At 39.3% G+C, this 24,883-nt stretch overlaps 1 protein-coding gene across 1 annotated transcript in view; it reads right to left on the bottom strand.

Moving 5' to 3' along the window:
- Positions 1 to 23,021: 23,021 nt before the first annotated feature.
- iars1 (isoleucyl-tRNA synthetase 1) overlaps positions 23,022 to 24,883 on the bottom strand; it is a 46,802-nt gene continuing 44,940 nt past the window's right edge. The window contains exon 34 of the mRNA XM_034585372.1: positions 23,022 to 24,124. Within this exon, the coding sequence (XP_034441263.1) occupies positions 24,042 to 24,124 (83 nt within the window). The 3' untranslated portion in view covers positions 23,022 to 24,041. The remainder of the gene's footprint in view (positions 24,125 to 24,883) is intronic.

Genomic DNA, 24,883 nt, shown 5'->3' with positions numbered 1-24,883 from the left:
GGCTGTTTTATACAGGGTAAAAAGGGTGCTGTTTTATATGATCCTTGTGGTATTTTGACCAAAGTGTCTTAATGACATGTCTTAATGACATGTTACAGACATGTCATTAAGACCCCAAGGAACCATATCAACTTGTGGTAAAATGGGCATGCTATGTCCCCTTTAAGACCTTGGAATATAAAAGGAATGGGAAAATGGCGGGGAAGGAGGGCAGAGGCTCTGCATGCCACATAACGGTATTTCTGTTTATCCTCATGCTTTTTTATCTGATAACGAGAATAATAGGGATAATAATGAGGGTTTCTTAAAGCTCCCATGGCTGTACAGTACACACAGTACCAGTTGATCGACAAAGAAGTTACTGAAGCAGCACCATGTGTTTTTCTTCCATTCCATCGCGCTCTTTCCCCCAATCTCTGTGTACGTGTGTGTGTGTGTGCTGCTAGACATGCTTCATAGTTCATCTCCAGCCAACCTATCTGAACCTATCAGAGTCTGATCATTTCATCATTTCTTCGACCTATGTCACTATATGAACTCCGGCACATCCCTCCCATCTTCGCCTGCTCATTCCATCCACCAGTGCTGTAAACAACACAGCCAACTACCTAGTTGGTCTGTTTTTCTAGTGCTTCTCCTGCTGCTTTCCATTGTCTCCTGTTTTTTTCTGTAATTCAGATATCACTACTTGGAACTCCTACTCCTTACCTCTGATTGCCTGTCCTGCTCTGCCATTACTATCAAACCCATAATTCAACCTGCGGCTCAGCCGAGACATCTCAGCCATATCAAGGAAAAGTTTGACCTGCTTCTTCACTTTTTCATTTTGGGCCCACTACAGAGACAGACAACTCATTGCAACTATTCTAAAAAGGAAACACTGAATGTGTTGCAAGTGCCTTTACGGCTACATTACTGAACTGCTGTGGCTGGCACATGTTTGTGTATCCACCCGGCCAGCATGTGTGCTGCATAGCTGCCACTGCCAGTCTTATCTTTCTACATTCCGTTCGGCTAAATGTGGCAAGATTTATGATCATATTAGCGGAATATATTTTGTTAGGCAGGTTAATTTATCCTTTTTGGGGGTTTTTTTGATAGTCTAACCAAGTATAGATAGAAATGTATCTGTTCATGATCACAATAACAAATTGTTATTTCAGTAAGATTACTGACAAGACACTGCACACCTGTATCATTATTGTGGCTAGTTTCATCTCCTATGTTTGGGGTTAACTTCATTAGAGTGTGAATGGTTGTTTGTCTCTGTACAATGTCAGCTGTGATCGGCTCCAGCCTCCCCACAACCTTTTAAAGATAAGCAGTATAGATGATGGATGGATGTTTCATGGATTTACCTAAGTAGCTACCTAGTTATGTTGGAAGATGACCCTCATTTACAATCCTGATGACATTGATCTAATTCAAAGACTTTCTCTACCCATTTAAGCACAACACCAGGCCTATTTATATCACTTAAGAATCATGGTATTTTCATTATGGTGATATTCACAGGCACTAATGTGATAGTGGATCATGTATGAAAAATAATTACTCTCAAATTTCTCATTACCAAACAAAGGTTAGAAAGAAAAACTGCATTTTTAACTTCTTGGACTGTGAGTGAGTAGGTGTGTGGGGAAGTTATAGCTCCTGCACCACAGAGTTGCAACAATGGTGCATGAAGAAACTGGGCAGGGATCCAGTTCTACCTCTGCAGCAGAATCGGTGATACATAACTCTCTATATCTCTCCGACTCCAAAACACACACACGTCAAGAACAAGCTATTTCTCACTATTATTGGCCCGTGCTGCTAAACTTAGCAACATTTGCATGGTCCAAGTTCACAATGTATGGTCATTTTTGGTAATGTCGTGACCTCAGGTGCACAGCACAGTTAAAAACAGGACAGGTTAGGATTACATTATCAGTGCATTAGATAGGTATTTTTCTTTCCCTCAAAATGAGAGTGCACTTCACTGTGATACTCTGGTAATGTGATACTAGAAAAGAGCAGTCCGCTAGAAAACCTCTCACAGTAAGAAACATGTGTCCTTGTGTTGGATGAGGCTGAATCACAGAGTGCAGCACATCAAATGAAATGCTGAGGGCGACTGATGATCAACTTTCTGGGAAAGAAAAGGAACATTGAGTAAATGTGTGTTACTTTGCAGGATCAGGTTTGGTTAAGTACACATCACCAAACCTAATTATATTTGGCTTGAACTTAATAAACTGGATTAGCAAGGCTAACAAATGTTTACTATTGACAGTGACTGGTTTTCTTGTCCCTTTTGAATTTATTTTTGTTAATTTTCCTCAGCGCCATGATCCAATTAATTTACACTCAGTATCCAAATGATTTTAAAGAAGCCAAAGGTGCATTTGGGAATATGGCCCTGTAGTTTCTCTGAAAGGCCATTTTCTGTGTCTGCACATAAGGATTTAAAAGCTGCTGCAAAAGACAGTGTGTTAATGGATGCCTTCACTTTTGCCACCCCGTCAAAACACTGAACCGTATAGTGAAACTGTAGGTGTGTTTTTTGTAATTCAAGTAAGCTATGCCATTAAAACATGAGATCGTATTGTTATTTGTAAGGCAGGAATGAGACTTAAGGCTCATTTATGCTGAGTCTAGGTACGAAGAGAGCTACCTCGGTTTGAAATGATGTAACCTTCACTGCCCACATACTTCCATGCATCCTTTATGTTTGAATTTGTCTTTATCCGTTAGCTTTCAGAAGATCTGCAAATAGAGACGAAATGAATATGTAATGTTGACTATAAATGAGCCACAAAAAGTGATCGCTCAAATACAAGGTTTTGCCAAATCTATGAAGGCTGTCACGTTTAAATTGTTGAACTGTAGATGGATGCCTTGGGTGATTTATTGTTTAAATAAAATGTATTATGATTAGATTTAACTCTCTCCTAATGTCAGCAGAAATAATGTTCTCTTGGTGTGTCATGTGTTTGAAAAGGGAAATCACTGATTTTAGAGGTATGTTGTTTGATAACCTCAGGGTTCGTCCTGGGATCTTGGATTTTATACTAATTTGTGTATCTTTTATCAGCAGGTGGCTACCTGGTAGATCTGCAACACCTGGTGAATGGCATGTTTCAGGTTAACTAAGTTTCGGCATCAGACTAATCTCTCCTCCTGTCCACTGACACTTCACAGTTTGAGTATGGTTATGTTGTCCTAGTTTATTTCTTCCAACGACAAGGTTTTGTTTTCAATGCTTTTTTGTCTGTCTGTCTGCAGGATTACAGATAAACTGCTGAACCAATTTTCTTGGAACTTGGAAGGGTATAGCCCAAGAAAGTACTTTGGTGCAGCTTGACTGAATTTAAGAAGACTGTTGGGTCTTGGTGAAGGTATGCAATCTACTGAGTGCCATTCTAGATTTTTTTATTTTTTGTCTTGCCCCTTATCCTTCACTCATGCCTACCACACACAGACCCCTGACTTAATTGCTGACCATATCCCATACTTTAAACATTTGATCAGGAACTTTAATTCAGTTTAAATAGTATTCTTTATTAATCATCACCCCTCTGTTGCCTTTTTGTGGTGTCCACTTGAGCCACATCCTGACAATTATAATTGTTTTACAATACAGAACCAGACATAATGGAGCATTGTTGTCAGGGATTCTTTAGTATTTGAACATTCTGCTCAATACTTGGTGACATCACATCCTGCCACCTATCCAAATGACAAATCTAACAACATTAAAAATGATTGGCCTTCTAGCTCTAGTTTGGTCTTACTCTCCTGCTCCTGTCAGTGTATCAGATTGACACTATGGCTGCCTTAAAAGTAGGAAATCATCCCCTTGAGATTGTTTTTTATGATGAAGTATATGTGATTTGCTGTTAACTAAATACATTTTAAAAGCACAGTCACGGGGTAAACGGGAAATAAATGACGCATGTCAGAGTAAATAACGTCATCGTTAAAAGGTTTGAGGCAATGGATTTAGAAATATAATGACGAATGTGGCTGATTTGAATACACCAAGTCTGTAAAGAACACACTTGTTTGAGCCTAAGGCTATTGTTAAAGGGAAGAGTCTTTTGCATCAAAATAAATAAAATTAAGCAAATGTACATTAGCATATTCGTATTTGTGGATGCAGTACACACGCATACACACAAATATCACAAATACACAGAAAACTTCTTAATAGCACAGTTGTAAAATGATGGCTGTTATCTGCCAAAATTAAAGTATAAGCCACACACAGCTGAAATGTTATCTGTTGAAATGGATTTGCTTCATCAAAAAACAGAAGAAGAACCAGGCCCATAAAAAACATAGAAGAAGTCGAACCAGGAGGTTGTTATGAAAGAACAAGGGGGACGAGGACTGGTGCCCTCCTCACCTACACCATCCACATCAGAATTGGTGCAGAGTCAGGAGACGTCTGGGTAAATCATTAATTTCTAGTGGAATACAAACCCTGTAAGTCATACTCATACTGGCATTGCATTTGCAAAACTGGATACAAATTTAAAATATTAAATTCATAAGTAATGTAACTGTTTTCAACAGGAGCACTATTCCATGCAGCTGGTGTTGTGGAATGATCCAGATGGGAGATCAGAATGCGTCCTTGAAAAGCTTATGTATATAATATATATATACAAATTAAAAATCTGTTTGATGTCGTTTTTATCATTTCAGTATAAACACAATTGAACAAATATTTATGATCGGCAATATTAATATATTCATTAAAAAAGAAATAGTTGCAAAGCAAACATGTAAAAAATAGTAATAGAATTACAATTCCATTAAAAGATACAACAGAAGTAATAATAATAACCCTGATTATATGTAAATGCAGGCGTGTGAATATTTGTGGTACTGCATGAAGCTTTCAGAGGGCCTGGAAGGAAACTCAGAGACAATGTATGTTTGATGTCTGGCCTTGTTTGTTGGATCAGGGACAAGTCCCCTGATCCAACAAATACAGCAGCTGGGGATGACAAGACTGTTTCCCTGGCCTGAAGAGCCATGTTGCCAATAAATAAAATGCCGTTGTCATCCCCAGGCCGTCTAATATGGTCTAACACGGTAACATCCTCCCGGTACTGCCTGTGAATATGTTACATTACATTTCATTTAGCTGACGCTTTTATACAAAGCGACTTACAATAAGTGCATTCAACCATGAGGGTACAAACCCAGAACAACAAGAATCAAGAAAGTACAATTTACTTCAAGTATAAATATGTAAAAAACGTCCAGGCAGTATAGGGAGAAGTGTGGAGGTAGACTCACACAGTTTCAGGATCCTGACCACAGTATTTCTTGTCTCGCTGAGGAAGGGAGGGGGAAAGTGAGGAGCACTCAGATGCAATGGTACTGACTTCACCTTTAAGCAGCGTTAGCCCTCAGTGAGTAACAGTTTGGGCCTCAGGCTGTTTTCTAACCGTCTAACACAAAAGCAAAGAGGTCGCCTGTAAACACTTTATATGTAGCACTGACATGGACCTCGTAGATACTGCTGCGAAAATAAAAACCAGAAAAATAAAAAAGCACAGAACAGAAATAATTAGAGCTAAAATTTGTTTGTTGACAGGTAATTCATCCCTGTTTAAGGCTGGTTCTTATACAAAATAAAAGATATTTGGCTTTTGGAAACTATGACCAGCATTTTTTTTACCCTTCACAGACCAACCTGTTATTTTGGAAAATAATTTTCATACGTTTTTTTTAACTTAAATAAAAATTTGGTGCAGCTCCAGTGGATCATGGATAATGATCAAATGTAATAAAAACATTTATTATAACTCTTTTCAAGCCTTCATGTTGAGCCTTTTAATTATGGTGATGGTATTATAAAAAATTCCATAGCGTTTGATAAAACGATGTTGTAGGCTACTCGTAAAAAATGGTACCAGTTCTCCAATATGACAGCTGGGCAGTAAACAATGATGGTGCAATTTAATTTAAATACCAGCTTTAAAAGTAAGGGTCTCGCTCTGTCTCACTCTCTCTCTCTCACTTACTCTCACTCACACAAAGATAAAATTCGATGTAAACATAGATTTTAAAAGCTTTCCTCTTCTCTTCCTTTGCTCCTCCCTCATATCATGCCTCTTTCTACACCAGGCCTTCATACCATTCTTTCTCCATTTATCCTCTTTGCTCTTCTAGCTGCAATCATTACAAGAAACTAATTAAGAACAATGACTGAACTGAGTAACCCCGCAAGCAGACTGGGGCAGCTGCTATTTTAGGAAAAGTTTGCTGGTTGGGTAGTGTAGAGATATTCTGCCTAGAAAGAGCTCAATCCCACAAGCCCATCAGAAACACACTGCGCTGGCAGAGAGGATTATCTGTGTCCTTGTATTTCTGTGGGGCAGCAACTCAGTGTGAGCACAGGCATGCAGGTAGCTCCTCACTGTGCTCTGTCCTGCGCTGTTCGTTGGTGCACTGAGTGCGTGGGTTCATTGATTGTATCTTTCTCCCGGCACTTTAATGGCCGTGGTACACTCGTCTCTGGACCAAGCATTAGCATGGTCAAGTTATTTCCTCTCAGGGGCTATTTCCACTGACCGAACAGGATTTTTCCGTTCACTCCTTCAAACTTGTGTAAGAAAACTGCTATCTCTGTTTTTCCATTATTTCCTATACACTACCCGGTGGTGCAGGGAGCAAGAGGTGATTGGATGATGATCGATTTATTGGAAACACAACACAGTCGTACTTGGATTCTGAAAAATATATTTTTTTTAGCATTAAGGCAGTAAACCCGCTGCTTAGTTCCGACTGACAGCCCTTATCCAAGGATGGTTTTGTAACCCCCTCCCCCCCAACCCACACACATGCAAGTGGACACACTCATACATTTGTATTCCTGCTAAATGTTACAGTAACTGTTCCTGAGAGTGAAACTAGTAAATTACATTTAGATGCAATGTCTAAATGAGTATATAAATGCATGTTGAATACACTAACCATGCCCTCAGCAGTGATGGACAAACAAATACAGATTAGTATCATTATTATTAATGGTATTTGGCATTTTTTCTTTTTATACGTTTTTCCTAAGCACATTTATCATTTCAGAAAATGAAACAGTAAGCGACATTCACTTACTGTATATTATCAAGAACTTCAAGCCACTTCTCATAATAAAACTTAGAAAGACTACAAGATGCTCTAGAACATTTCAAGTGACTGTAGCATATGTTAAGATATTTTTTTTTTTACCAAATTCTTATTTCCAAGGTTAATAATATCCCTTTTATTATTCTTACTTAATCTGACTCATTTGAGCTCATTATTAAAAAGATCCTTACATTCCATTGGGGGCATCAAGGAGCTTTTCCCCCTGCAGTAGAGGATGAGGATGACTTAGTGAGGGTGATTCTACACATGCACACACAAACACACTCTCAGCGGCAGGTAATTGGTGTCATGAAAACTATCTCGTCAGTCCAGCAGAAGGTAGAAGTGCTCTATTACACCGTGACCCACCACCTTACCCCATCAGCTTCCCGTCCTCCATCCCCATCCCTCAGGTGTATTGGGTGCTGTTCTTTTGAAACTCAGTCATTGTGCTGGACAGTTCTGTGATTAAACAATGAGTCTTTAGGGCACTCAATAAGAAAGGATTGAGGGCAGAAAAATCCTGAAAAAAGAAACCTGACTGCCTACTGGTAAAGAATATTAAATATTTCAAATCTCATCCCAGAAAAAACTCAAAGTTGATGCTTACTTGTTGCGGTTATTCAAAATTATATATCAGACAAAAGCCACTTGCGAGATATAAATTAATTACATTTTGATTCAAAGGTGTTGCCATTCAGGATTTCACCTGCAGTGTACCACTGGATTACTGTATAAGACTGCAGTATTCCATTGGATCAAACAGCCACATGATGTCTACTTTGAGTCCATAGAAGAGCACAGCAGAAAACTGTGAAGAAAATTGTACTGAACAGGCACCAGGCTGGTGCACAAATTGTGTGTAACATTCAACATCTTAAATACTGAGATGGCATAAATGCACTTGAACACTTTCTTATGGTAAATCAAGTTCATTTGCCAGTGTATTCAACCCGACTCCAGTATGCACTCAAGACATGTAAGTTTGTGAGACTGTGTGAGAGTGTGTGTTCATGGTCCTCTCAGGAGAGTTTGGAGTCCCTTCATGTTGACACAGGGTTTGGCACTGCTCTTGTTTCCACATGTGTTCCCACCATCCTGCCTCTCTCTCTCTCTATCTCTCACTCTCTCTTTTTTCTTTTACATTTCAGAGATGAGAAACTAATTTTTTTAATGTTCCACGTCTTGCTGTGTCTGCTTCCTCTGTTAACTGCATAACTGTCACCCAAATCCCACCACTCACTTCCCTCTGTAAAGCCTCAATTATTTTCCCTTGCACACAGACAGCTGCTGACAGCTGCGAACACCATGGACGTGTAGGTGTTCTTATGTATTATACTACTTTCTAGTCCACTTGGGAGTCAGCTCATGCACACTTGGTGCCCTTGTAGCATAGCAGCCGTTTGGATATTACATTGGTGGGTAGATGGACGTCCGCACAGAGCCTTGCGTACATCCTCGCATGACGAAACTTTTGCCACTCGGAACCTCATTACACCTTGGACATTTGCATACTCGCAGAAGTGTAAGGCTAGCTTGACTATTAAGAAAGAGAAATGTCTTCACTACAGACAAATATCTATTCAAACATACGTCAAGAATAAGGATTAAAAAGTCAGGGGCACTAAAATTTTAAATCCCAGTCTCAATGAGGCATTCTGGGAAATGTGAGCAAGGCAACTAAAGACAAACTTGATGTCTTTGCAGAGGTTTAATCTTGATTACAACATTGAGCATTATATACACATAGGCATTAAAGAGTTCATAGTGGGGACATTTAATTTGTTTATGGATTGTGGGATTCCCCTTCCCTCTCTCCCACAATTAAACTATCCCATTGATATGGACAAGACAATAACCTATCCACTCCAAGAAAATACAAGCTTTAAGTATGTCAGACAAATTTAAAGCAAACAAGCAAACTCTCCAAAGAATGGATGTTCTACTCTTCTCAGATTACAAACAAATACACTCACGTTCACAGGCTCCTAACAGGCCCGACCATAACTCCTGCTGCATATCAACTCTGAATTAGAAACTAGTGTTTCTCATTTTTAGCGCATTGTGGAATTCAAGGCAACTAGCGGTTTGGTTTTTCAGCAATAAGAATTATAAACATCCAGCCAAAGATTTAAGTGTATAGAAAGTTTCAACCAGTTCTCATAACCCTGCTACAAACACAGTTATGACCAGTAGTTTATGGTGGATTTCTACCATGGAGTCATACTACCATCTATTGACAATGTATAATTCAACATCTGTCATAAACATCATCTTTAAAGATGATATACAATTCATTTTACCAATTATATCACTTCTTGATCTGGTCGTTCTGTTCACATCTCAATTATCTTTTGGCGCATGTTTTCCTAGTTTTCCTTTTGTTTGTAAATTTACAGGCCACATCAACAAAAAACTAAATTAGCAGAGCAGAAATTCCTTGAAACCCTTTTTATAACATTTTAACCTAGTCTTGTCCAGGATCCACTCTGCTCTGCTTCGGCCAATCGGCTTGTTGCTCCCTCACTGCGAGCTAAACACTCATCAAAATCACGACTGTTTGCTGTCCTGGCTCCTAAATGGTGGAATGAGCTCCCCATTGACATCCGGACATCAGAAAGTTTACACATCTTCCGCCGCAAACTAAAAACACACCTCTTCTGACTATACCTTGAATAACATTTTTAAACTAACAATTTAGTAGCACTTAAATGGCACTTACTTATAGCACTTTGTAGTTTGGCTTTTTTGAAGAAATTGTACTTTCTCTATTCTTGTTGTTCTGGGTTTGTACCCTCATGGTTGAATGCACTTATTGTAAGTCGCTTTGGATAAAAGCGTCAGCTAAATGAAATGTAATGTAATGTAATGAGTCCACCATAAATGGTTGAAATACCATTGCAATACCATTTGCTTTGGTTCTGGCCAAAAGGGTCTAACATTGGATAATCAAGAAGGCAAGGTCATCCTTTAACCCTGCTCATGACATGTTTGATGTTGCTATAAAATAGTTAGTCTTCATTTTTTTAAATCTTAGTCTATTCTTAGTGCTTTAGCCCTTCAATACAGAACATATTCTCTCCAACCATGGCCCAATTTGATTGCTAATTTCACCAGCAACCAGCTTCTTGGCGATTGGTGATTATCAGTCATTTATCCTTTGATTGTTGTTAATAAATGTGTTTTATGTGGACCCAGTGTCTTGTGGTTTTTTTGGGAAGAGGCCATAGATGAATGGAATCAGGGAGTCACAGCATCTGATATTAGATTTACTGGATTCATTGTACAAATTTTTCCTATACGGAGGTGGTGCTCCCAAAATGTGTGTATTGGAAAAAATCCAACATTTGCAACAACACTCCCTCAAATTTACTTAAAACAAAGAGCTTATAACCCTGCTCAACAACATCTTCCTTTCAACTGCATGGTCAAGACCAGTGCTGATTATTCAGCCTCTTTCAAACACAGATTTATACAGTCTGAAACCGACAGTGATGTTAACTCTTGGCTTCGCAGATACAGGAAATATCAAGTGGCACAACACTAAAGGATTGTACAAACTGAAGCAGTTCACCACATGTCAAGTACAGTCTCACTGCTCCCAACTTATCCATTTATACTCTCCGAAGAGGCAAAATCAAACTCTCAAATTCGACAAAAATGGCATTGTTTTAAAAGAATTTACTTACATTGAAAGTGCAGAGACACAAAAATGTGCTGGTGGTGCAAGATACAGTTTTTCCAGTTATCCCTTTTGGTCCTGATGATAGTTGTAGCAGCAGAGTGTTCTATCCAAGACTGAAACTATATATAACCTAGAGAGCTTGTAGCAGGAGCAGACAGCAAGCCAAATCTGGCTTTTCCATGTCGCATTGACAGTTTTGCCATAAGCAAACTCATTCTGAACGGCTTGAAAGCGGCACAGCACAGGAAAGTACAAGAACAAGAACCTTCACACTAGGGCTCTGTCCCTAGAATAAATGAAGGGAAGGAGGGGGACAGTGAGGGAGAGATGGAGGAAGCGAGAGAGAGCGGCAAGGAGGGAGAGAGTTGGTGTCCTGTATAGACTATACAAGACCTGCTAGCTTGACCACTTGTAATTTACACACAATGACAAAAACATAGTGTAAAGTCTCTCCCTCTTGTCCCTCTTTTAGTTTCAATGGAACATTAAGCTTCTAAATTGCCATTAATCTCATTAGATGAAGTTAATCATTTAAGATAGTTGTCACAGCTGAAGCCAGGAACACAGACTTTAGCTATAGCCTCAAAACCTATGCATATAAGATGTTCGAGCACTCCGAACATTATCCACAAGCAAAATAACCATGCTCAAAAGGGACAATTTCACTACCATACTGCCATCAGACACTGTGCTGAAAAAAAGCAGTTTGCATTGCATTCGATTATTGTGATATGTGTTCAGTAATTGAGTATGCCCAACAAAGGATCTAATACAAATTGAAACACCTCTTGAAAAGAAAAAGGGTCCCCCACCCCTGGTTAAATGGTATCAAAAATTGGATATCACCTTTTCCTGAGTCAGGACTGGAACCCCTGATGTCAACTAAGATTCCTGCCACACGAACAACCAAGACATTGGCAGGAACCACTGACTTAAGAACAGACGTCGCCCAATACTTCCAGTGCAGGAACAAACAGGAGTTGCTGTACAGCAGATGTTCAGGGCAGTGGCTGGAGGCTCGTAGGCTGAAGGCTAGCAGGCTAAATGCTAGCTGAAGGCTAGCAGGCTAAATGCTAGCCAACTGGGACGCTGATTGGAAGCTTGCTGACTCATGAGCTGGCTTCAGGCCCCGCACATTGCCAGCATCTAATCAGTATTTCCATTGGTTACATTTCCCATGGCAGTTCATGGTGATAAAGAAAATAAATCCAAACGGTCAATCATCTCATCCAACTAATCTGTGGTCAGTAATTTTTGTTAGGTGAGGGGCAATGACACATCTCTCCCCTGACTTTCTTAAATCCGAGCTGGGTAAGATTAGCTCTTTTCCCTGCTCCCTTCCCTTTAAGTAACAGCCTGTCAGTAATTACTACACTGAAATCAAAGCTTATCTACACTTAAAAACATAGGACTATTGCTAATGGCACAACTTCTATTGAGAGTAAACATTTTTTGCCATTTGCCAAAAATGGTTTTACTCAAGTTCCACTTTCTAAGTTTAACTAAGTTTTCCCTAAGCAAATTACATCCTCTGATGAGGCGGTGGTTGTGGAAACAACATGGCCAAAAAGATAAGATTCAAGGGAGACTCATATTTCAGTAATTTGGAAATATCTGTATGCACTCATTTCCATGCTGTAAACTGGGTATAAGAACATTCTTCAATTCAAAGTAAAATAAAATGAAAGTTTGTTTCTCTGCTTCTGGAACTCTCTCCTTGAAAATAATGAATCACCATCAGTGGAAGAGACAGTATTTGGCCTGGTAAACAACCAGCTGTGGGGGTAAGCCACAAGGAAAAATCCTAATCTTGTTTGACAATTCCCCCGGAACGATTGTGTGTGTATGGGCATGCAGGAGTGTCATATTCTTTTACTTAAGCACTGGATACTATTTTCAGTAACCTTGACATCAACACAGTGTGCGCACCCATGAACACACAACTACCCACACACATGCACACACACAGACACACACAAATACGCACAGTGCTGTAAGTACTAACAAAAAAAGGATGACACATGAGCAGGAGTGGAGGTCTTCCCATGCCCCCCCTGCCCTTTCTGCTGGACTTGGACATCTCCCACAGGCTGAGCTGTAAATAGAAAGTACCCCCCAAACCTTCACACACACACACAAAGTTGGGTTTCCATGACTTCACAGGACAGACATTGACTTACATTAATTTTCTGGAGACTTCACCAAAACTATTACTGGACTAAGCCGAACCCTTTAACTTTTACCTAAACTTAAACCCAACCAAACCCATAACTTAAAACATGTCTGGGTTTTTCTCCCCATTAGGAGCACAGTTAAAGTCCCCATAATTAGATGGTGACATTTAAGTCCCCACAACATGAGTAATACTCATCCACACACACACATGCGTACAGAACTATATGCCACCATGTACTCAAACTGCCAACCCTACACAGTGAGACCAGCGCACATCAGCTTGACTCTTTAAACAGAGACTATTCTCATGAAATATCTTAAGTGAAACAGTTTCACTCAAAGAAAGTTCATCACACACTGTCCTTGATTTGATAAAGAACAGTAACTCAGAGGATTTCAACATATGCAACACAACATCCAGCCTCTCTGGCAAGCTCATGGAACATCTGTAAGCAATAATGTCTAAACTGATCACAGTAATAATTAATGATATATCCAGAGAAATCTAGTTTGTCAGGAATAAGTCACTTCGAAGACAACACAGTCAATTTTAGTGTTTCAACCACAGACTGTATATAAAGATGGACCGTATTGCTCAGAAATAGAGAAGCAAAAGTGCCGTGATCGCCACCTGGTGGCTGGCAGCAGTATAGGTCATAAATCCCGCCTCTTGAGTAAAAGAGTGAAAGTAAGTGGATAGAAGTGCATCTGTATTGCATCTACTGTAAAGTGCATACCTGAAGATATTGCTCTGCAGGAGGGCTTAAAGGCCAATATATTAGTTTTTGCTAATACTACATAGACAACATTAGTATTAAAAGCTCATTACTTACCAATCTGGCTAAACAATGTAGGAATCAAACACTAATTGATGTGCATGTGATTTATGGTTGGCAATGACAGTGGTATATAAGTCCCTGCAACCTGCATATTCATATTATCCATTTTAAGAGCAACGGATAATGATGTAGAAATTCTGCTATGAACTGCTGCTAGATGGCTACAGTGTGTATACTGCAGAGCCGCCTGCTTTGGATAAGAGGGACAAAGAAGACAACACAAGGACGACTTCAATGCCAAAACTATTTCATTAAATGACAAATGATCGTGACTACCTGAATGACCTCACAGTTGTATATTACTGTGAACATCAATGCAGACCCACAGAGTCCAGTGCCGTTTCAATCTGGACTCCGACGGCTGATACATGTACAAGAGATCAAGGCCCCTCACACCTCCAGCTCTACTAAATGAGCTTTATGTGGTGACCCCTATGACCTGCAGCGTCACACAGACCCAGAGCCATTTCATATGTCTTTATTACCAACATGTATCAGTCAATGCCACATGAAATCCCGTATACCCATCCCGGTTCATATAGCAGGTATATATGACCTTAGTGTCTGGCTACCAATAACAGCGTGATCAACAGGTGATAACATGAACCCGGGGTGAAGACAAATTACTGCTATCTATAAAATACTGCACAAAAAACACTAAATCCTCCAGCCTTCACATACATCTTTAACATTAAAAATACCATATGTAGCCACTCCACCAGTGTTGCTATTTTAACACATCTCATTCTGTCCAGATGTTTACTGTACACATGCTGAGCCGGCTAAACTGACCCACGAACATGACATTCTGACTAGTTCTTAGTGTCTACAGCTTCAGGTCCCAGGTGGAAGGCTTTGTTTTACACTGTATTGGATTTCTTCTATTTGTAAATATTTTGATTTCATATTTCTAGTAGACATATTCTTCCTGCTACACGTTGACCTCTGTGGTTTTATATGTCTTAATTGTCCTTACAAGACAAATGCCATCGAACAAAGATCTGGGCCTGATTTAAAAACACAAATAAAGATATTTTTTCCCCTCAACCTTCCAGAATATATTCAGTAGCAAATAGAGGATGAATCTTTCAGCAATAACTCACAAGAGCTGTGTCATTCTTTGTTTCTGGGCTTTATTTGTATGGTAACTAAAAACCTAAGAAAAACATTATTTGCTGATGCTCTATATTGAGCAGATCAATCAATTCCTGCCACTGAGCATTAAGCAATTAGCTATACCGTTCACAAACATGATGTTCACTCTCACCATGCTACTTAAAAAAAAACTCCCACACTTTTCTAATGCCACACAACCACACCGAGTGAATTCTGTTTCAGGGGGAGTGTAACATGAACAGCAAGTCAGCAGGAAAATACTTCGGTGATCACTGAGGAGGTACCTGCTGTGCCTCATATGTTGCAGGAATTTTAAGCCTTGGAGGAGTATGAAAGAAATAAATCCTAAAAACAATGCATATATAAGACATATACAAAAACATACAACATTTAGAGTACAGAAGAAAGCCTTTTAAGTATCATATAAACCAATTTCAAGTTAGTTATCCAAAGGTTGGTCACTTACAGTGTTGTAATGAGTAATTCCTCAAAAGCAGAATACTGCAAGTTCCTTTGGCCTCACTGGAGTCTTTGTTGAGCAAAAGGTTTGACCTGAATGCTCCCAACACAAACAGCCCACTGAAAGCTCCTAATGTGCGGTTTACCCTGCAGTCTAGATTATTTAACTGCAAGTGCTGAAAGTCCACTTTGCCAAGACTCAGGCGAAATCAGGCAAGTTGACACAGCGTGGCTTAGGGAAGCATAATATAACATGCCTTACATAAAAAGGAAACAGTAGCACAAATCGCAACGAATTGAGCAATATAAAGTAACAGGAAAGGTTGCTGCTTATTTAAGGTTATAGTGCAGACTTGGAGCTACAATTAAACACACTGCACCCAAGTATTTGAAGGGCACTTCCGGCAAACTAAGGCTACCACTGTTTCTAGATAGCTGTTGCATAACAGTAGTAGAACAGCCAACTGTTTCAGCAGCAGTACTGCAAAAATCAAAATGGTGAAACAAACACTTAACAGTTGTTAGGTGTAATGTTAATTTCACAGTATTCCTCTCTTAAGAAGACTGTGCATTGAAACACGTAGGCGTTAAGTCCATTTAATGTGGCTCATTATATATCAGAAAACTCTGGCCACTAGTCCTACAAAAGAGGTTAATGTCAAATTTAATGAAACAAGGGAACAGTAAGAGACAGACATTCCCTCGGTGTAAACAACTTCAAGCTAATTTATGCTCAAAGACTTCTGTCCATAATCTGCGTTCATTTCATCCCTATGTGTGCACATCTAATGAGAGCTTACGGATATGGACCAAACAGACAAAACAAAACCGTACCACTGGAAATCGTGGGGGCCAGCGGAGCCAATAATACAATTGAGTCGACCACAAGACACAAGAACAAAATGTCAACAATGGCGGAACTTTTTGCGTTGTAAAGAATCTAAAGGCATCTATATGATATTATTTTGCAAAGGGACAAACAGATGCTTTTGCCTCTTTCTTCAGATGAACATTATCTCAACCTCCTCCACTGTCGACATCTTTGTTGTTGTCAGAAACTCTTTAGTCTCTCTTTTGACTCTTTGGTCAATGATGGTTACATCATTTGAAACGGATGCATCTCTTTTCTTAAGTGAAGGCAGCGTAAATGAGCCTTTAGACAGTGGCTAGAAAGTGCGATAAAGATTATTTATTTGAAGAGGAAATATGACTTGACATGCATGCACCACACAACTATAAAATCAAACACTACAGACAAACATTAAATAACTCAGAGCTTGAGCTTAGACTGGTACATTTGGACAGCTGAAACAACCCATCACATTTATCACTGTGAGATTTCACCATGGACAACATGTATTCCATCAAGCTACCGAGCGAGAGGGAGAGAGGGGAGGTGACAGATGAGCGAGAGAGAGAGAAACACGCAAGAAACATAATCAGAGGATGATTTTTCATCCATGTCTCCAGAGATCCTGGGAAGACCATAATGCCCACAAGAGTGATTCTGATTGTTGCAGTGAGACTTGGTCATGGTTGAATTTACTCTAATGCTGTGCCATGCTATGCAAATGACAGAGGGAGACGGAATCTGCAGCAGTAATTAACAGTCCTAAGGCTCATTAGAATTCATTTCATTAACGGATCTAGTATTGTGTGCTTGTGTAAACATAGTGACATTGGGTTTTTGTTAGATTTGCCTAAATGCTGAATTGATATTTGTTTCAGTTAACACTGTTTTGGCCAAATATCTACTTGTCAATCACTCAAACATTTTTGAACTAAACAACCTCTAAGAGATTCATAGTTCTTGTCAATGTGTTTGCGCCTTCACTGATGTCCAGAGCCGCTGGGATTTCACACACACTAGACAACAAATCACCTTTTACTACAATGCAAACACAAGCAATGTAATTATGTATGCATTATTCATTGACAGTGTCAGAAGAGCAGTGCTACATGAGCTACTGTTCGTGAGGAAGATTAATGGTAATGGCAGGATGCCTTTCAGAGTCAGTCTTGATGTATATCCTCTTAAATTAAGGGAGAATTGTTGTTTTTAAAACTGGGTCTTGTTTAAATACTTTTGGCAATCACTCCTGTTGGCTCTTACACGAATTAGAATTTGTTATTTTCTATTCAAAGAAGTGGGAGTGGGAACACTGGCAGGCCTTTACGGGGGAGCCCAATGTTCCAGGCAAATAAGCTAAGACAGAAATGCCTGGAAAAATCTCCAGTTAAAGTAATCTAATCAACCTATTAGAACACACCACAGATGTTTATTACAGCTGGCCTGTTTGTAACTGTAGTCCGGTCTAGGTAACAGACAGCCTCATTCACTTCTAAGGAAGAGGTTTAAATACTCTAATGTGGTTAATGATTTAATTTACGAGTTTGTCCCAAACCTACTCTACAGCTGTGTCTTAGAAACAGTGTGTCTCCAAATCTCTGGAAAATCTCTCCATCATTGATGGAAAAAAAGAGAACTTGTATCTGAACAGAACACCAGCAGCCTCAGTGGAGGATCCACTAGTGAAACTCAAAGGTTCAGAGACTATTTCAGTATAGAATCCTTTAAATTGAATTTTATCAAAAAGACATTTCTTCTTTGTGCACAGGTACATTTTAGTATCATCGATGTGGAGTGTGTGATCCTAATTCTCACTGGTTCACCTTGCACAATTTCACAGTAACCGTTACAATTATTCTAACACATATCAAACATCCCAACAAACAATGAACTGCAACTGGCAACAACAGATAAATCTATGGTGTAATCACGGCAACGGCCTTACTATAACAAGCAGTGTGAAGCTGGCTGTCGTCATACAACAATCAGCACTTATCAACAGCCACAATTCATTCGGCTTATTAGGATAGGATTTAAAACAAAGCTCAACCAAACGGAGGTAGGACTCCTCTAATATCCTGATTAAATCTTCAGGCAGGCTACTTGTAAGTTCAGCCTTAGTTTGTGCCTCATGTTATATCATCACATTCAAGTCAACTCTGGATCCAATTTTCTTAATAAAATAAAAAACCTGGCATCTTTAGAAAAAAAAGAATTTACTGCTGTTCTGAAAGTATTTACAATTTTTTTATTTTTTTATATCTGAATGGAAAATATTGTTCCTATTGTACAAAAAGGAGAACCGTTAACCAGTGTCTCTCATTTTGAGTGTATCTCCTTATAGAGGTAGACAGAAATGATGCATGTCCTTGCTTTGCTTACGAGCAAAATATGAACAGTTAATATACAAATAAATGTGCGATGATATAATTTTTTAATTTAGGTCACATTGTACAAAAGGAGCAAGGACGTCTGTGATTTCCAGCTGCCATGTCAGTTTGACCTTTAAGAAAAAGAGGTGCAATATATTACAAACAAGATTTTCTGGGGGGGGGGGGGATACTGTAAAACTCTTCAAACAGCAAAGTGTTTTTAAACAATCTTTGCTCTGCTGTTGCACATGACAGACACAGACTGTCAACTTTGCTGCTGTCAGTGTAAAGTACAGACGCATGTAGGTCAACCCAGCAGCCACCAGTCAATGTGTCTGCAACATTATGGAGGACATTATGCGACATACATCTTTAAAAAGGAAAAAAGGAAGGAATATAAGAAAGTAATTGGCTGCATCCTTCATCCCCTCGCTGCATACCTGCGGCAGACTGCAGGTCTGTGTGGCAACGACAGCAGAGTGAACGGGTAGCAACAGTGTGTCCTTCCTGCCGACGCATCTCACTACGGATGCCATGCAGGGCATCTCCCGCAATCATCATCTGACAAACTCAAGAGGGCACAGACGAGTGTGTGTCCTCGCTATCTGCAAATGTGAGTGATGTCTTGTTTCTTCTCAGATCGGATGCTTCTTGTCTTACCTGTTTCTGCTGATCCAGGAGGAAGAGGAGGAGGAGGAGGAGGAGGCAGGCGCATCAGGGTGAAGATACTCAGAAGAGGAGCAGGTCGCGGGGATCTCTGCTGGATCCGCTGCTCCCTCGCTCAGTCACGACTCAGTCCCACATGCGTTCATCCACTTTGCGCCGTGCACTCGCTGCGGGTTGTGCGCGCAGCCACTTGAACATACAGTGAATGAACGAGCGGCTCCGCTGTTGCGTAACACCACCTGAATCTAATGTGATGCTTTACTGGAGCATTGCTGTGTTCCATCAGTTCTCAGAGAAGCTCATTAAATAATGGAAGTCGGTTGTCATGGAGGCGATCAAACGAATCCGCATGTACTTCTCGATAACACGACTTTCATTTTGTTAACTTGACATTAGAGCACGGATTTCAAGTCAGCTTTTTGAAATTGTGAGTAAACTGATGACTTCCTGACTGCAACCATTCATTTGTTTGTTTTGTGATTAAGCCACCAACCATTTTGTCTACAAAATGACAACTAAATAATGAAAAATGTCTGCGTTCATTTCACACAGACCAAGGTAGCATGTCCTCTCAGTTTACTGTTATATCTGGATAATAAAAGCATCAGATAACACTTATTAAAATCATTTTCGAGTTATTTTAGTTGCAGGTATTATTACTTACAGGTAGAAGTTACTTTCCTATTCGCTGCATCTTTATCTTTCACTTTTAAAACAAGACGTCACAAATAGCGAGCTAGCATAGAAGCTAACGTCCGTCACCAGCTGCGGAGAATAGGTGAGGAGTCCCATGTTAGTTTTGACGGAAAGTTCGGCCACATCACTTCACATGTTTTCTTATGAAAGACAAAGTTATTATTATAAATTATACGTTCATTTTTTCGTACATGGTCTTACTCGCCTCCGTTTTTGCGTCAAAATCTACTTCTTTTCATCGTCTCTTCGCTTGTTAGCTAGATACTTACATGGCGCGTTCAGGGCTCGTCGTTAAATAATAAATACCTGCGCTTTAAACTCAACAACGACACGTTTGTAGTTTCTGTCAAACACAGTTCCCACAAACAACTGCACACGTGTCAAAATACTATTAACAGCTTACAACTAAAGCTAATAACATTCGAAATGCGTGAACATCCCAAAATCGAAATACTATTCATAATAATTATAATAATATGAATAATTATAGAATTGTTGCCTTTCTTCCCATCCTGCCGACGTTACATGAATGTAGCGTGGATGCTAACGCTAGCCACCTAGCATTGTCTGAATTAAAAAGTGTAAAGCCGAACTTTGAAGGCGGGATACTTTTTTAAAGACGTTGCCAATTCCTCTGAGATGATTTTGTCCAGAAGGAATAAAAAGAATATAAGACCTGAAATATTTACATCAGTTTTATTTATTTTTATTTTATTTGTAAAGGGACCATGTACAATATTAAACGTAGATGTTGCCATTTGATGCATTGTACCAGAGTTAGCTTAAAGGCTAGTTTACATCTGCAGTCCCTATATCCTTTACCCTTTATCTGTGAATAAAGTGTTTACCCAGCACAATCAGGTTATCTAGTAAACAAGTTTATATCAGTCATAAGTACCAGCACTTTAATCAGCATCATAGCCTTATTTATTTGGATTGGAGGGTTCTCTGAAATAAATACAAACATTCTGCAGGATCACACAGGAAGAAAACATGTTCCACAGGCACAGAAGTCTCATGAGTTGTCATTCCACTTAAATCTTTCATGTAGGAAATCATTGGCTGGATCAATGTCATTCCTAATTTTGAATGTTACTTCTTTTGCTTTAGGTAGGATCAGATAAAATATGTATCATGTATAGGAAGTGAATGTTGTATTGGCTCCGTCACTCTCACTTGAGGTGAAGGTTCTGATCGCCTCTGATAGATATTTTCTTCCCTTTTTAATTCAAATACAATTATATCCCCAAACACCAAGGCACGTCCTATTCATAATGACACGTAGCACAATATCACAAAGACTGAGTGATTGGCAACAACAGGAGAATATAGCAAACAAAACATAAAATAAAATGTTGCTGATGACCTTTTCAGACAGAGTTGGAGCTTGGAATTAATCAAGTTAGAAAAACAATGATTCAAAATAGAGTCAGTACAATGACATATTATAGGAGTAATTAAAAGGGGGGTAGTGAAGGACCAGTGACTACAATGCTGCATAACCTGGGGTTTTTGTTTACTGTCTCTACCAGCTTGGTTTAAATTGCATATATATATTTTTTTTTTATATATTTATTATGCTGCTGCTGGGTCACACACCCTTCACAGTCAAAACACCAGTCACGCCTACTGTTATTCATGCTCGTACCCTCGCAGTTAGTTAGAGGTTGTTTTTGCTGTCGTCATTCTGCAGTGGGTAACATGCCGGGTGCTGAAAATTGATTTACTGGCAGAGATTTAGATTTTTCCATGAAGTAGTGCACGTGCTGCCAGGGTGGGCTGGTTGGAAATAGCTCTTATTGGTCGATGTGTTTTTGAAATCCCACCTATCATAAGTCTGATAAAAACCTGACCGTCACTGTAGCACACTGTAACGAGTTTTTTTGTCCATCATTAGAGGAAGATGACAGGGGCCATGTTCACTGCTCACTGTATTTCTGTGATGTTCAGATGCGTTACTGACCTGCTCTGTTTGCCGGGCCGGGGTGTGCAGAGGCACAAACTGAGCAGCAGGAGCAGATGGGAGTGAGACGGATGAAAGGAGGATGAGACAGAGCTGTGTGCTTAATATTTAACCAGTGGAGCAGCATGTTGCTCCGCCCCAGGAGGAGCCAGTATCAAATCATCACACTGAAGTGACACTGATTATAGATGCTGGAATTCACAGGTGGAAAAAAACCCCAGTGTCAAATACCATACTGCTCATATTTTGAGGCACTGATTTTTCTTAAATACTAATTTACTCCACATTAGTTCAATGGGGAAAACTGAAGGTAAAAATATTCCCCATCTGTAAAACAAATTTATTTTCTTCATTCTTTATTAATTAATTAATACCTAACTTATGAGATCAGCATCAGTACACACACTGGAGTGATACAATGACAGAAACCATCTTTTGGAAGAAATTTACTTTTAAGTTCGGTCCATGTCCATTCCACTAACATTGACTAGGCGGGGTTTATTTATCTACTGCAGCCAGCCACCAGGTGGTGATCACGATGCTTTGGCTTCACTTTTGGTGTCCAAATTTTACACCACATTCACCCCATCCTGCGCTCTGATTGGCTGTAGTTGTCCCCAATTCGTCAAGACATTTGACCTGCAAGAAATCTAGTCTGAGGAGGAGAGGTGTCGGTGAGCCTCTTGAGTTGGGTTTTTGAAGAATGGTGCAATGTAAACCAGGCATAAGATACATGTAGGTTCACAAGAGCGGGACGAACAGCCTGGAGACATAATACCTCTGGCCATGGCTGCTGCCGGCATGGAGGCAAGAAAACTAGGACATCCTTAACAAACAGAGCTCACAGAATGACCCAGTGGAAGATTAATACATATTACAACATGCTAAAACCCCAACTCACCAAAGGTCCTACCACAAGACCAACCCCCAAACTACTTGTTTTATTCCTTTCTCTGTATCTTCTTAAGTCTTGGTTTTATTAGACAAACACATTTTTCCAAACAGTATTTGCAGCAAAGTCAGTGACAGGTTTCCTTGTCATACTAGGTTTCAATAAGCACAAAGAAGCATGTTGATTCTTAAGTCACCTTTGATTTATTCCATTTGTCACTTAAAATAGTACATTATCCATTTGTTGCTTCTTTTTTTTTTATTACAGAACCCTTTGGTCCCTAAGGTACAGAAGCCTGAAAATCCATTTCATCATATAAATGCCTTTTCAATTGTCAAAGGATTCCCAATGCAATGAGGAGAATAGGTTTATCTTTTCAATTCAAAATGGTGTAGAAGCACAATAGGCCAAATTGGTTTCCCAGTTATGGGCCACAGCCATAATTACTCTGGACTAAGCTCACCTCAAATCAGCCTTGAAGGAGAGTAGCTGGCATGATTTTTTATAATTAACTTCCTAAAGAAGAATGTCCATTGGTAATATTGATAATTCCCTCGAATCTTCTTTTCCAAGTTACTGACTAAAAAAAAAGAACCTTTGGTTTTTCTTTCGCGGGGGGTTAATGTCTTGTTTTCCCTCCATCAGACAATCCCCAGTTTCCCATGACCGACCACTTCACACTTTCACACATCTGTCAAGCCACTCTCCGTATGAACAATCCCTCTATTGTTGAAGTGCACCCCCCTGTAGTTAAAGGTGTAAATCTCTGTCCAGAATAAATATAGCTCACCGACACATTGTGCTTCCTTAGAAAAACCAGTGAAAAATTAAAAGCGGATGAGAGAAAGAGAGAAGAAAGAAACAAACTGCATCAGGGAGATCAGTAATTGTCACGTCTCAAATTGTGTTTAAACACATAAAACTCTCAAGTCCTCTTCAGTCGTGATCATTTTCTGCCTGAAGAGGATATTTCAGGACATGTGTGATAGTGACTCTATAGGTAACAGTTGTGAACCTGCTTTACATCAGGATTTCCAAATAACCATTTAAACACATGGCACGCATTATGTTGTCATAAATCCACAGTACATTAGTAGATGAGGATACTGGGATTACAGCAGGTAAAAACAATATTCCAGGAACCTATGATATATCTGAGACAAATGTTGATGGTGAGATCCTCGGATGGCTTCTCAGGATTTATGATTCGGCCGTTGTAGGAAGAACTCTCACAAACAGAGTCTTGGTGTCGAGAGATTTTACTGATGAATCAGCTGGCAGCTCTGAAAAAGAGAAACCAAGATATGAATAGCGTGCTTGATTGATATGAAGTGATCATAAATCATAGAAATATCAAAAACCTTAACCCCAAGGGAATTTAATTTTGTTTATTCAAAATAATCTGAGAAACCACGTAGTGTCATTAAGGAGAAGGCTGTACATCATTTGCAAAGTTAATAAGCCTAATTAATATTTACTTCCCCAAACCACATCCCATGAAACAAAAACAAACAGTCACACATCAATAGACGATAATAGCAACAGTACAAATCATCTCTTACAAAAATGTAACATATGTTTCAGGTCACAGGGGACATGAAGTGAAATGCATGATGGGTAAAAGAACAGAAAGACTGAATGTTATCTATTATATCTGACAACAAAATGCAGCTAAAAATAAACTATCACTTGCATGTGTTGTGCGTGGGGAACATTTCGTGAAGTACATCTTATATTTGTCATGCATCAATCACATTAATAACAACAATATCTAAGTCAAAGAGACTATTTCACAATATTAATTAGATACAACTTTAGATGAAGTTAACTTAGTTGTAATAGAGTATTTCAAAGCGTGGTATTATTTCCTGTACTTCAGTGATTGGGTACAAATGAGGAACTGGTAAACCTGAGTTAGTCTCTGCTGATCTGCTCCTGACTTTCTTTTTATTTGCTTCAACTAATTGAAGCGTCGAAGTAAACAAAACAATTAATCACTTGTTTCTTTGATATGAAAGTGTCTGAACGTGTAAATCCCTAAA

The sequence above is a fragment of the Hippoglossus hippoglossus genome, chromosome 5 (genome assembly GCF_009819705.1).
Source record: "Hippoglossus hippoglossus isolate fHipHip1 chromosome 5, fHipHip1.pri, whole genome shotgun sequence".
NCBI lineage: Eukaryota > Metazoa > Chordata > Actinopteri > Pleuronectiformes > Pleuronectidae > Hippoglossus > Hippoglossus hippoglossus.
Note: the sequence above shows the minus strand (reverse complement) of the source record. Positions and strands in the feature narration are given on the sequence as shown.